This window comes from Bison bison, unplaced genomic scaffold (assembly GCF_000754665.1).
Source record: "Bison bison bison isolate TAMUID 2011002044 unplaced genomic scaffold, Bison_UMD1.0 scf7180017864234, whole genome shotgun sequence".
Lineage (NCBI taxonomy): Eukaryota > Metazoa > Chordata > Mammalia > Artiodactyla > Bovidae > Bison > Bison bison.
In genome coordinates, this window is record NW_011494806.1 from 353,780 (window position 1) to 367,993 (window position 14,214).

The 14,214-nt window shown below is 38.2% G+C and overlaps 1 protein-coding gene across 10 annotated transcripts in view; it reads left to right on the forward strand.

The window, feature by feature from the left end:
• Positions 1–14,214, forward strand: part of CHD8 (chromodomain helicase DNA binding protein 8) — a 58,602-nt gene that overhangs the window by 20,012 nt on the left and 24,376 nt on the right. For 5 of the 10 annotated variants that reach the window (XM_010846256.1, XM_010846257.1, XM_010846255.1 and 2 more), the window contains 9 exons: positions 1–99; positions 991–1,362; positions 2,103–2,488; positions 3,572–3,686; positions 8,881–9,063; positions 9,147–9,215; positions 9,584–9,639; positions 10,147–10,264; positions 12,979–13,062. In XM_010846256.1, coding sequence (XP_010844558.1) covers positions 1–99; positions 991–1,362; positions 2,103–2,488; positions 3,572–3,686; positions 8,881–9,063; positions 9,147–9,215; positions 9,584–9,639; positions 10,147–10,264; positions 12,979–13,062 — 1,482 coding nt within the window. The remainder of the gene's footprint in view (positions 100–990; positions 1,363–2,102; positions 2,489–3,571; positions 3,687–8,880; positions 9,064–9,146; positions 9,216–9,583; positions 9,640–10,146; positions 10,265–12,978; positions 13,063–14,214) is intronic. The other 5 variants (XM_010846263.1, XM_010846264.1, XM_010846261.1 and 2 more) reach the window with 1 other exon arrangement.

A 14,214-nucleotide genomic window follows, 5' to 3' on the forward strand; every position in this document is an offset into this window, starting at 1 on the left:
GTCCTACAGCCAGTTAAGGGTTCAGCTCCTGCTGGAACCCCTGGGGCCACAGGGCCCCCACTGAAGCCTGCAGTTACACTGACCTCTACACCCACCCAGGTGACTTGAGTGAAAGGGGGAGGTGAATTTTGGTTTAGTAGCGGGCCCAGCAACTGTGTGAGAGCAAGCACATAAGAGCTGTCTCTAGGAAATCTGCTTAAATTCCACCTGTACTTTTTATCAGTTAGTGTTGATAGCCACGTTATTTGTTACTTACAAGGTGAAAGCAGTTAGTGTTAATGCATTTTTTGAGCTCTTACTACATATTTACACTGTGCCTAGCTGGTGCTGAACAAGATAGACACAGTCCCTGTCCTCACAGAGCTCACCATCTGCCAGGAAATACAGACCTTAAGCAAGAACTCACAGTGGTGGAGGATACAAACTTACACGAGTACTGTAGGATGCAATGGGAACAAAGAATCATTTTTGAAAAATATGTGTATTTATATTTGCAAGACTTAAAGAAACTATGTGTATCTTTCCTGTTCTTATTATTAAGATTGTCCTCCTCCAGCTTTGCCCAGTGAAAAGACTTGTTTCTTTTATAAGAAAATAAAGACTCTAGCCTCTGAATCAAGGGCCAGAAGAATTTGGAGGAGGGGAAGACAGTGTTCAGATAAGTAGGGCTGGTGAAGAGAAGCTCTGAGGAGGTGGATTTTAGTTTAATGTAAAGACTTTTATTCTAATAGGTTTCCAAAGAATGGAATGACTGCCTTAGGAAATAGCAAGCCTTCCAGCAGTTTTTCAAGAATAGACTTGGTACCCACTGGGCAGAGGTTATAGAAAAGATTTATCAGGACAGATAGGAAGATGAACAAAGGGGATTGTACTGTCTTTTCTGACCCTCAGTTTTTACAATTCTAGGATAAGGAAAACTGGTGTAAATATGAAGGGGTCTACCCTTCTTTAATGTCCTACCTCTCTTGCAATTTCCTCTCTTTACTCTAGGGTGAATCGAAACGCATCACACTGGTCCTCCAGCAGCCACAGTCTGGAGGTCCCCAAGGACACCGGCATGTCGTGCTAGGGAGTCTACCAGGCAAGATAGTGTTACAGGGCAACCAGCTAGCAGCCCTGACTCAAGCCAAGAATGCCCAGGGGCAGCCTGCCAAAGTAGTAACCATACAGCTGCAGGTGCAGCAACCACAGCAGAAAATCCAGATTGTACCACAGCCTCCATCATCGCAGCCACAACCCCAACAGCCACCCTCCACCCAGCCAGTGACTCTCTCCTCTGTGCAGCAGGCTCAGATAATGGGACCAGGACAGGCCCCGGGACAGAGACTTTCAGTACCCCTCAAGGTGGTACTTCAGCCACAGGTGAGACTTAACATGTTGGGATAAGAAGGCAAACACGCTCTTAGTCCCCTGACGTTATCCTCAGCAACCACTCACTGTTGAATGTGGGACCAGTCTAGATTCATATCTCTGAAGTGAGATGCAGGCTTTTCTTTCTTTCACCCATGGGAACCTTATTTTAATTATATCATGAAAAGATTTGAGGGTAATTGTTGGGTTTAGGATAAGAGATGATTTGTCTAATATTTGTCTTTAAATTGTTTTATTTACAATCTTTTCCTGATATCCTTGTGAAATGAAAATGACTGAAAATAACCCCTCATCTGAAAGATAAATAGTCTTGAAGAGGTCAAGTGCTTATCTATCTTTCCTCCCCCTACCCCCACCCCACCCCCCACTGCTCCCAGGAAGATAAAGGTAGGATAAGAATGGAATTTGAATTTTCTTACTAGCCTAGACACTAGGGTTGTCTGTGTTGTTTGGAAATTTTATGGAATTGTGGAGATGAGTATTGACATTGACATTAGAAGCATGGCTAAAGAATATTGAAGGTTAATTTGGCACAATTGCCTTTTCTCATCCGCATCCCACCAAAAAATACTTTTTTAAAAAAAAGCGTGCTTCTAGGTTCAGTAAGACTTGATATGAGTCTTATTCTTAAGGAATTAGAGAACTAACGTTTCTAGTCTGTGCTTCAGGGCTGTTTGATTCAGGTCGTTTAGCTCTAAGCATGTTGAACTATAGTGTCTTTATTTCTATAGGCCGGCTCTTCCCAAGGGGCCTCTTCTGGGCTCTCTGTAGTTAAAGTTCTCAGTGCCAGTGAAGTGGCAGCTCTGTCCTCACCAGCAAGTTCTGCTCCCCATACTGGGGGCAAGACAGGAATCGAGGAAAACCGTAGGCTGGAACACCAAAAAAAGCAAGAGAAAGCAAATCGGATTGTAGCAGAGGCCATCGCGAGGGCCCGTGCTCGGGGGGAACAGAACATACCTCGCGTCCTGAATGAGGATGAGCTGCCTAGCGTCAGGCCTGAGGAGGAAGGTGAAAAGAAACGCAGGAAGAAGAGCAGTGGGGAGAGGCTCAAGGAAGAAAAGCCAAAGAAGAGCAAAACATCTGGTACCTCCAAAACCAAGGGCAAGAGTAAGCTAAAGTGAGTGCTACCCTTTGCTGTTTTGATGGGATGTTTGGGGAGAGTGCATATATGTTTAAATTCCTGTTTTTAAATTCATTCTGTATATAGCAGCTACAGAGTTCAAGGGGATCTGTCATAGAAAATAATAAGTCCTTTCTCTTCTCTGTCCCAAGTGAACATCAAGGCCTGGGAAAGACAGCCAGTCTTGAGTTAGGGGTCATGTGTAAAAGCTGTATTCTTCCTAATTTTGTATCACTGTAGTGTGAAAGACTTCTCCCTAGCCCCCTACGACCCATGCCGGTAAAAGAGAGCTGCTGCAGACATAGCTGCCCTGTTCTTGCATTTCATGTGAACTGGAGAAGATTTCAGCAGCCACTGTCAGCCATAAGCAGTCTTGACAGAACCATGGCTTGCCACATAACTTGCCACAGTTGAGTGTGCTCTCTTCTTTCCATGTCTTGTAGCTTCACTCCTTGTCTCTAGCTTCTACTCCCTGAGATGCTTCAGGCTTTGTGGTGTAATTATAATAATGCTTTATATTTGTACAAGGTTTTATAGCTTAAGAAAGCAAGTTTCATATCTGTTATTTTACTTGATCTTCAACAGCTATCACACTAGGTTTTATTATCAGTGTTTGCTAGTTAGAAAATCAATGCCGAGCTAGTAACAGAACTGGGACTAAAACGAGGCCTTGTAATTCTTAGTAAGGAACTGGTTCTGCTGTGTTAATGCTACCTTCATTCAGGTATTTGTGAATACAGTGGTAGCAAAAATTTGTCAAATTTGGTATAAAAGCCAGCTGGTTGTTTAGAAACCCCAATATCTTCTTTTTTTTCAAACACCCTACCCAGACTGAATATCTAGAGCATTGGAGAAGGCAATGGCAACCCACTCCAGTGTTCTTGCCTGGAGAATCCCAGGGATGGCGGAACCTGGTGGGCTGCCATCTATGGGGTCGCACAGAGTTGGACACGACTGAAGCGACTTAGCAGCAGCAGTATGCCTGGAGGTTTCATATGTGATAGGTTAGATTAATTGTATTTTCTACTCCTAAATTTTCCTTGCCTTCACTGTAACTGAATTTGGTTTTTCCTTTTTTAGCACCATCACTCCTGTGGTGGGTAAGAAGAGAAAACGTAATACCTCATCTGATAATTCAGATGTAGAAGTCATGCCTGCACAGTCACCCCGGGAAGATGAAGAAAGCAGCATTCAGGTAAAAGAATCCCTAAAAAACTTCATGAAAAGATCCTGTTTACTTCTGACAAGCAGACCAGGAATAGATAGTGAGAGACCATAAGCCTATGCATATTTCAACAGCTTTTCTAAACCAGAGGTAGGCCTAAAAAGTAAAAGAGGCAAAACCTGGTCATGGTCATGTCTTAAATTTTATTTTTAGGCAAAACATGTATTACTCTAAAAATGCATATTACTCTTCAGTAGTCATGTTTTCAAATTCCAGTGTTTCAGAGACTAAGCAGATATGCAGTTATGCTGCAGTAGCTGTTTTGGGTATGTTAGTACTTTGGTCTTCCTTAGAACAGCCCAGCTGTCCTGTGTGCATTACTTCTTCTGCACTGAGGGTTTTGACTCTGTGAACTGGGGTGCTTAAGGCACAGTGTTTTTGCTACCTTTTAAAGATGAGAAACGTTGGAAAGAGAATAGAAAAAGCTGGATCAAAAGAACTTTAGTCCTCTGTCTCTGTTGCCTTATGGTACCATCTTTGACTCTAGTTTCCAACCACGGAAAGAAGCAGCTATTAATGATTCAGGATACCTATAGTACTTCTGAGTAGCTCTAATGGGTCTGGCTAGTTTACTTAGCTATATCTAAATTCCTTATCTGAAAGTGGAGGTTTGGACTAAACAAACCTCAGGTGCCTCGCTAGCTATCAGTACTTTATAAATGTCTCTCCTCTTCCTTAATATATATTCATTGCATTGACAAACTGAGACTTGGATTTTTCTGGGGGATATTAACATGTGAGGATAGCCAAGACATTTTTGAAACGGAGAGTGAAGCAAAAGCTAGATTTAACATACATTAAAGTATATTACGAAATTATAATTACCAAGAGTTTAAAGAAGAAATAGAGTGAAAAATAACAGAGTCTAGAAACAGATCCAGATAGTTTTGAGACGTTAGTATGTAAGTTAAAAGGCAATTTAAAACCAGTGGAGAGAATTGCATGGTGGTCCAGTGGTTAGAAGTCCACACTTTCATTGCTGAGGGCCCTAGGCTCAATTCCTGGTCAGGGAACTAGGATACTACAAGCCACATGATGCCGCCAAAAAAAGAAAAAAGATAATAAAATCAATAAAAATCAATGGAAAGAAAGATTATTTAACACATTATGTTAGGATGACTACTCATTTATGAAGAAATAAAACTGGATTTCTTGAATTACTCTTTAAGAAAAACGAATTCTAGTTTAATCAAAGGTCAAAATGTAAAAATTGAAATCATGGACCTTTATAAAATGTGAATGAGTTTATAAAATGTGAATGAGTTTTTTAAAGTAATTAAAAAATTAGGTAGATCTTTCTAAGGAGGGTATTAAAATTTCCAAGTCATAAAGGGAGAGATAGATATATTTACTATATAAAAACTATGCATATGTAGCAACAACAAAAAATGTTCTATATAATATAGTGTTTAAGACCAAGACCATTTCTTGGGTTCTCATGTTAACTCTAGTATTTACTAATATTGTCACTTAAGGCAAGTTTACTTAACCTTGTGGTGTCTCAATTTCTTCATCTCTAAAGTACAGATAGTAATATCTACTAAGTAGAGTTGTTAGGATTAAATGTAAATGTTTACAAAGCACATAGAACAATGTTTAGGTAAGAGAGCATAGTAAGAGTTATATATGTTTGTTAAATAAACAGAGTTAAATAAAGTGTTATATAATCAAAACACCAAGTGAGTATGGCAGAAACTATCACAGCATTGTAAAGTAATTATCCTCCAATTAAAAATAAAATTAAAACACAAACTGAAGGCAAATCTTTGTAATACAAGAAATACAAGAATTAATAAAATTAAAAAAGTGGTATATTAATTTACTAGGGTTACTATAACAAAATACCACGGGCTAGATAGTTTAAACAACAGAAATTTATTTTCTGACAGGTCTGAGGGCTAGCAGTCCAGGATCCGGAGGTCTGGTTGCCTCCGAGGCCTCTCTCCGTGGCTTACAGAGGCTGCCTCCTCACTGTGTCCCCGCGTGGTCTTCCTCAGTGCGTGTGTCCCTCTTGTCTCTGCATGTGGCCAGATTCCCTTCTCTTTTAAGGGCACTGATCCAGTAGTGCCCACCCTAACTTAATCACCTCTTTAAGGCCCTGTCTCCAGACAGTCACATTCTGAGGTACTAGGGGGTTAGGATTTTAATGTCAGACTTTGAGGAAACACAATTAATTGACCTAATTGTGTTTCCTCAAATACCAGTCTTGGCAGCGGAGGTCTCACAGTCCCCTAGTTGTCCTCCCCAGATGTAACTTCTGTTATTACTCTTGTGTATCCTTCCAGAAATATTCTTTGCTTTCACAAGCACTCTAATTCCACTTCCACTCAATGTTAGTATTCCATACCTATTCTTCTGCGCTGTACTTTCTTCTCTAACAGTATATCTTGAATATAGTTCTTTATTGGAAAAGATAGATCTAGCCCATTCTTCCTCACACTCTTTTTTATTATGAAAAATTTGAAATAGACACCAAAGTAGAGAAATTATTTAATGAAGCCCCACGTTCCATCATCCCAGAAGGTTCCCTGGTACCCTCTTTTCAGTCAGTTCACCATCCTCTCCCTCCCATCTCCCCATAAGCAACAATTGTGCTCATTTCTGTTAACCATAGATTAAACTTAGCCTGTTCTTAAACTTCATGTAAATGGAATCACATAGTATATACTCTTGGGTCTCACTTTTTTCAGCATTGTGGTGTTCAGAATTATTCACGTTGATGTATCAGAAGTTCATTCCTTTTTTTTTTCTTGAGAAACATTTTACTTTAGGAATATACCACAGTGTTTATTCATTCTATTAGACATTTGGTTTGTTCAGTTTGGCGCTGTTTTGAGTAAGGATGCAGTGGATAGTCTTGGTACACATGTACACATGCTTTGTGGACATAGGTTTTCGTTTCTCATAACAAAATAGCCAAGAGTTGATAGACTGTGGGGTAAACATTTGACCTTTTAACTTTATAAGAATCTGCTGCCTTCTGAAGTGATTGTCATTTTATACATCGACCAGCAGTGAGAGTTCCAGCTCCACATCTTCACTGTTCATTCTTGTTTGTCTACCCCATTCTTTTTATATAGTTCTATAGTATTCCATTTTTTGACTATAGCATAATTTGTTCAATGCAACCCTGTTGGTGGGCATTTAGGTTTTCTCTGGTCTTTTACTACCACAGATAATGCTGGCAGAGATTTGTTGTTCTTTGTTGTTGTTGTTTAGTTGCTAAGTTGTATATAACTCTTTTGCAGCCCCATGGACTGCCAGGCTCCTCTGTCCATGGAATTTCCCAGGCAAGAATACTGGAGTGGGTTGCCCTTTCTTTCTCCAGGGAACCTTCCTAACTCAGAGATTGAGTCTCCTGCATTGGCAGGCAGGTTCTTTAACCACTGAGCCACCAGAGAATCCCACAGAGATTTGTATACATGTACAAATTTATCTGTAGGATAATATCTTTGAAGTGGAATTGTTGGGTCAATGGATAGTGTCAAATTTTATTCTATAGAAATTTTCTGCATGCCACTGTGTACTCTCACCAGCAATGTATGAGTTCCTATTTCAAATATTTGATCAAACTCTCAGATTTTTGCCTCTCAGTTAGATGCAAAAAAAAAAAAGGTAGTTTAGTTTTCAGTTGTAACAATTTTATTGTGAGTGTGAGCATCATTTTACATTGAAAGCCATTCGTGTTTTTTTCCTACAAAAGTTATCTGTTCATGTTATTTGCTCATATTTCTATTGTATTGATTTTTTTTCTTAGTTATACGATCAAATTGATCAGTCACTTTATCAGAAACACCTTTCCTACTCCAGGATTATTTAAAGAAAAAAATTCTTCCACATCTTTTAGAAATTTTGTCTTTTTTTAAACTTTGAAATCATTCAATCTTTTTATAAATTTGTTTCTCTAGATACAAGAAACAAATTTGTTTGGCTAGTGGTTTGTTTTCAATCCCATGTATAGAATAATCCACTGTTTCCTCACTGATTAAAAGTACTATTTTTATCATGTTCTAAATCCACCTAAGTATTTTAATCTATATTTGGACACTATTTCATTGATCTGTTTATCTCCTCTTGGAGAGGTACCAAGCTGTGTTAATCAGTATAGCTTTATATTGGCTTTAACATCTGATAAGGCCAAGTATACCTTTTCATATTTTTATGGTTATTCTTAGATGTTTAGTTCTCTGTTGAATTTTAGAATCAGCTTATCGAATTTAAAAGTTTTGTTAAATTTGTTTTTCAAATTTTGTGATTGAGGAGTTTATATGTGTATTTCATTATTTCGTACTAAATTTAATACTTAAGATGATCTTTTTTCATAAAAAGACTTTTCTTTTATTGTATTTTCTGGCTTAGTCTATGTAAGAATGCCATTGATTTTTAAAAATTAACTTTATGCCAAGCAAATTTATCAAATCAATTTTAGTACAATTGATTGTACTAAATTGTACTACTAAGTACTAAAATTGAATTTACAAATCAGTTTTAGTAGTTCTGCTTTTAATGACTCATTTGATTTTGGATTTTCCAGGGGTTATAATCATTACTGAAAAATAATTTTTTCTCTCCATCCTTCCTAATTTTTGTCATGAGCTGCACCTGTTACTGAGATTATTTAATTAAATTTTGCTCAACCATTTGAAAGAATGAGGTAGATCTGAAATTCATTGATATGGAAAACATCTCCAAGAAAAATGTTAACAAAAAGTAAGCAGCAGAAGAGTATGTGCAATATGATCCTATTTATTAAACAAACAAAACTTTAGAACTAAGACAGACAAACAATTAGAAACAATGTTTTTGTACCAGTGGACTCCAGGGCTGCTCCTGGTGTGAAGTTCATTGTACCCTGCAGGTAGAGAGTTTAAAGAGTTTTATTTCAGTTTTTCAGTGCCTCTTGCCAATAGTACCCAGGTTACTTTCAGATGGATTCTGATACTATAATGAAAGAATTCAGGAAATTAATATTTACTCAGTACTAGAATAAGTTACATGGTTTAACATCACACAATTTGATAAACAAGCTCTTTATCATCTTTTGGTTTGATTTTTCCTAGGGAATTTGGAGTCAAATCTAAGTACATGACTATAGGCAAATAGTTTTAAAGGTTTTCTCTTTGAGAGACCTAAGCAGTTATTTTGACTATTTTTGCCCCTGTAGAAGAGGCGCTCAAACCGCCAAGTTAAGCGAAAAAAATATACAGAGGATCTGGATATAAAGATCACAGACGATGAAGAAGAAGAAGAAGTAGATGTAACTGGTCCAATCAAAACTGAGCCTATCCTTCCTGAGCCAGTGCAGGAACCAGATGGCGAGACTTTGCCTTCCATGCAGTTCTTTGTGGTAAGCTGAGAACTTAAGCAATTTGAGATGTATATCTTGCTGCTCACAATCTCTTTGTTTGACTGACTGCATCTTTTCTGCAGGAGAATCCCAGTGAAGAAGATGCTGCCATTGTAGACAAAGTGCTTTCTATGCGTATTGTGAAGAAGGAGGTGAGGCCTGTTTTCAATGTTAGCCCATAATGCTACAGTTACAGGCTTTATGTAATGAGCACTTTTGGATGTCAGTTTATATCGCTACAATGTAGTTACAAGAGATAGTGGAGAAAAGTTAGGTGTAAAGTAAGAACTGTCTTATTGCCCCTTCTTTCACTTACCTGTTTAAATCCAGAAAGGGCTTATTTTCTCCAGCTATCAGGCTTCTAGCATTAAAATGCCAGATTAAGTTCTTTAATCCTTTAGTCAGTGATATATCCTAGATGATATATTTTATTCTTGGTATGAAAGTCTACCACGTGTGCTAAAATTAAGGATTCTCTTTGACAAATGAGTTATTAATAACTGGAATTTTTTTCTTCCAGCTTCCTTCTGGACAGTATACTGAAGCAGAAGAGTTCTTTGTCAAGTACAAGAACTAGTACGTGATCTATGCAAAAAGCTTTTCACCCCAAATTCCACAGGGTTGTAAAAAGTTCTCCTGTATAGTCTATCCTGATTGGGAATGTGTCCCTTTTTTTTTTTTAAATAGTTTTCCTCACCCAAATTGTTTCCAGTGAGGAAAATGTTCAGAGAGAAGCTCAGAAATTGACTGATTAATATTTGCCTACAGAAAAGTGGGGTAAGGGTGGTTGCTGATAAAATCCCATGTAATCCTGACATTAAGACCTTGCTACTCAGTGTGATCCATCGACCAGCAGAACTAGCATCATTTGGGAGCCCATTAGAAATGTGAACTTTCAAGCCAGCCCTAGACTAAGTGGTTGGTGTAAAAAATCAAGTTGAAGAGGCACACTGATCTAAGAGACTAACTCCCCATTGAAGCAACATACTCTTAGGTCTGCTTTTGGTTAATCTCCTCATCTCAGACGCTAGCTTACCAGTTCCACTTTCTCATACCATGGCTGACTATTTCCATCTTCTTTAGCTCCTATCTGCACTGTGAATGGGCTACCATCTCGCAACTGGAGAAGGATAAGAGGATCCATCAAAAACTAAAGCGCTTCAAAACCAAAATGGCTCAGATGAGACACTTCTTCCATGAGGTAATTAGGGATAGGTGTTGCTTACCATTTATTTCATAGAAGCATACATTTCTGGGGTTACCCCTGACCGTTCAAAAGACTTATAGTTGCTTTATATGTATGGCTATATAAGTTTCATTTCAGTCATTGGACTCTCCTTATTTAATTGCCCTATGCTTTGTTTTACCAGGTTAAATATAGTCTTTTTGTAAGTTATAGAATGTTTTGAAATTGAGTTGTTTGATATTCATGAAGTATTTTCAAAACAGATGATAAACTATCTGGCCCACTTCAGGCATTCTTCTCCCTCTATTGTCAGTCTTTAACAACTGATGCTATCTATAGACATAAGCAACCATATCATTAAGAGGGAACATTTATTTTCTCAAATTTCTAATCCAGTATAACTAGCAATAGTGATACAGGAACTTTAATATCTTACACCCAGTATTACTACTAGTTAAGTACTGGAGCATCTGTGAGAATCTCTTGAGCTGTATTTTAACACTCCATTTTTCTTTGAAAACTTTTTGTACATATATCTTTTCCAAAATGGGTTTTTTAAAATCTGTATTTAATATACTAAGTGCCTTGAGAAAAAGAATTCTTTTTCAAAGTTTCTTAAGACCTAAAGAAGAAGAGGTCTAATAAGAAGAATGAAAGAAAGAATAATGTATAGCTTCAGCAAAAAAAAGGCCAGTTGTGGCCAAATACATCTGATGAAGCTAACTATATAACCAGATTTGTCAATAAGTGAGTTATATTCCACATCACTTTGAGAGAGCAAGTAGGACCATGTAGGTTTTATAATTTCTTTTTATATGAAAATAAAATAATGATTGGGTTGTGGAGGGGTTTTTTTTGGCCTATGTTCTTTTAAAGCCTAATTTGTGAAATGTACAGTGAAACTGTAATCCCATTTCAGCTGATACTAGATATATAATTTGTGGCCACTGAGCCAAGCTCTGCTAATCTGACTTGTGTACCAGTCAGATTTGCCTTTATAGGTAGGTCATTTAGCCAAATCAATCACTCATTTATTCATTATTTTATGTGCTAGTCACTGCAGTTAACAGATCACACATGGTCTGTGTTTTCATATAGCTCACTGTCTAATGGGGAGGGAGAGAGAGATTTTAAAATAATTCAAATTGTGATAAGTACCAGCAAAGAAGGAGCATAGGAAGACATTAAAAAATGCCTGCTTTGGATAATCAGGGAAGGCTTCACTGAGAACTGAATTATGAAAAGAAGTTAGCAAGGCTGTAAGCACCTGTAAGTAGTACCGCTGGCATGGGAAGTAGCAATATATGAAGGCCCCGAGACAGGATGAGGAACTGAAAGCACAGTGGTATTTATATATGATAGAAGCAGGTGCCTACAGACATTTTAGTTTTGTTTTTATTCTAAGTGCAAAAGGGGAAACCATTGGACTATTTAAAACAGCCAAAGACATAAACCAGTTCTCACCTTTAAAAGATCATCTAGACTTTGGAGAATGGATGGGAGAAGAGTAAGCGTGAAAGTAGGATGAGCCGTAAGGAGGCCATTGACATTTTCTAGATGAGAAATTATCATGGCTTTATAGCAGAGTGCTTTCAGTTGTTGGAGAGAAGGGATAGATTTGAGTTTACTTTAAAGTAGGATTGATGGCAATTGGTATGATGGCTTACATAGACAGGTATTAAAGAATGGAAGATCTTAGAAGCAACTGGTTTAGGGAAAATCAAGATTTTAGTTTAGACCATGTTAAGTTTAAAATTCTGTAACATGTCTAGCAAGGAGATAGATATACAAAACTGGATTTTTTAGGCTACAATTAAAATTTGAAATGTATCAGCATATACATTGTTATTAAAGCCTTAATAACTATGCCAGAGTGATAGGAGAAATATTAGGGAAAAGATAGGCCACAAAAATCAGTGGGAAAGTGCCGTAAGAAGGAAGAATTTTTTTCCCCTAAGGTTTCTTTGAGATTTCTCTTTGGAGCCTTGGGTTATTTATCTTGGGATATCACCCAAAGTTAGATACCAGTGACTTAGGAAAAAAAGAGCCAGTAAAGGTGACTGAGAATTGACCAAAACAAAAAGTGAAACCAAAATAAGGCTACAAAAGTGAATATAGTGTCTCAGAAAAGCCTAGAGAGTGCTTTCGGGAGAAAGATGAATTGTTGAATACATTGTAGCTATAAATTAAGGTGAGTACAGATATGTTTCCATTGTATTTGGCAATTTGGAGATCATGAATGACCTTGATGAGTGGTTTCATTATGTGATGGAAGTATAAAGAAGAGTGGAATGAATGGACAATTCAGGTGATGACATGGAGGTGCTATGTGTTTGAAACTCCTGGGAAAGTTTACGTATGAAGCAGAACAGAAGAATAGTTACAGGGGGATGGAGAGTCAGAGAGGTCTTTTTAAGGATGTGAACTAGTAGAATATGGGAATGTTGCCCTAGAGAGGGATTCCTAAGAAGGCAGGAAGGAATGAAATCCAAAGCATATATGGAGAGAGTAGCCACTGTTCGGAGTAGTGACACTTGATCTGGTAACATGAGAAGATAGGTGCAAACACAGGTAAGTGTGTAGGATTTGATAGGGTGAAAATGGGGAACTCCCTTCTTTTTTCTTAATAAATTTTGAAGTAAGGATATCCACTAAAGGTTGGGTGGAAGGGTGAATTTCCTAGACAGTGATCTTTTTGGTTTTATTGTTTGGTTTCATAATTCCTCTAGGATGAAGAGCCCTTCAACCCAGACTATGTAGAGGTGGATAGGATATTGGATGAGTCTCACAGTATTGACAAGGACAATGGGGAGGTGAGTTGGGACGTGGAGGAACATGAAAGAACGGCCTTAAAGATTTCTGCCTGTCTGCTTGCCCATCCTTTATATTTCAGATTTGGCTGAAAAATTCTTGGATTGAAAAGGTACTTTTGAATTTTTTCTGAGAGATCCTCAGAATAATATTGGGAAGGTAGAGGAGTACAGAGAGAGACTAAAGAGAAAGATTCTCTTGAAGTCAGATATCTGGAAGCTGTTATTTTCAAGGACTCGTTCACCTTGGTCTCATTTTCTCTCAGATTTTATATGAGAGACCCTTGACATTCAGTTGAGGGTGAGAGGTGGGGATAGAGAAAGGAATACTTTATCAATTTCCAAATATATGAATATAAAAATACTTGCATAGACTCATAGCTTTCTCTATGTTGTTGAGAATTATTTATTTCCTGAACTGGGGCTTCCCCAGTGGCTTAGTGGTAAAGAATCTGCCTGCGGTGCAGAAGCCGCAGGAGACACGGGTTCTGTCCCTGGGTCTGGAAGATCCCCTGGAGGAGGAAATGGCAATCCACTCCAGTATTCTTGCCTCGGAAATCCAATGGACAGAGGAGCCGGGCGGGCTACAGTCCATAAGGTTGCAAAGAGTCAAACACGACTGAAGTGACTGAGCACACATGTGCAGCATCAGGTAAATGCATTTTCATTTGTCTCTAAAACATATACTACATTTGAATCAGTGCTTTTAAACAGGTTGTTCCCACAAGTGCAGATATAGTACATCTAGGGTAGGACCAAGAGTTGGTTCTTCAAGGGTTCTCATGCATAGCTTGATTTAGGAACCCCAGAACTAAAGCTTCCTAAATCCTGAAGGATGATGCTGTGAAAGTGCTGCACTCAATATCCCAGCAAATTTGGAAAACTCAGCAGTGGCCACAGGACTGGAAAAGGTCAGTTCTCATTCCAATCCCAAAGAAAGGCAATGCCAAAGAATGCTCAAACTACTGCACAATTGCACTCATCTCACAGGCTAGTAAAGTAATGCTCAAAATTCTCCAAGCCAGGATTCAGCAATATGTGAACTGTGAACTTCCAGATGTTCAAGCTGGTTTTAGAAAAGGCAGAGGAACCAGAGATCAAATTGCCAACATCCGCTGGATCATGGAAAAAGCAAGAGAGTTCCAGAAAAACATC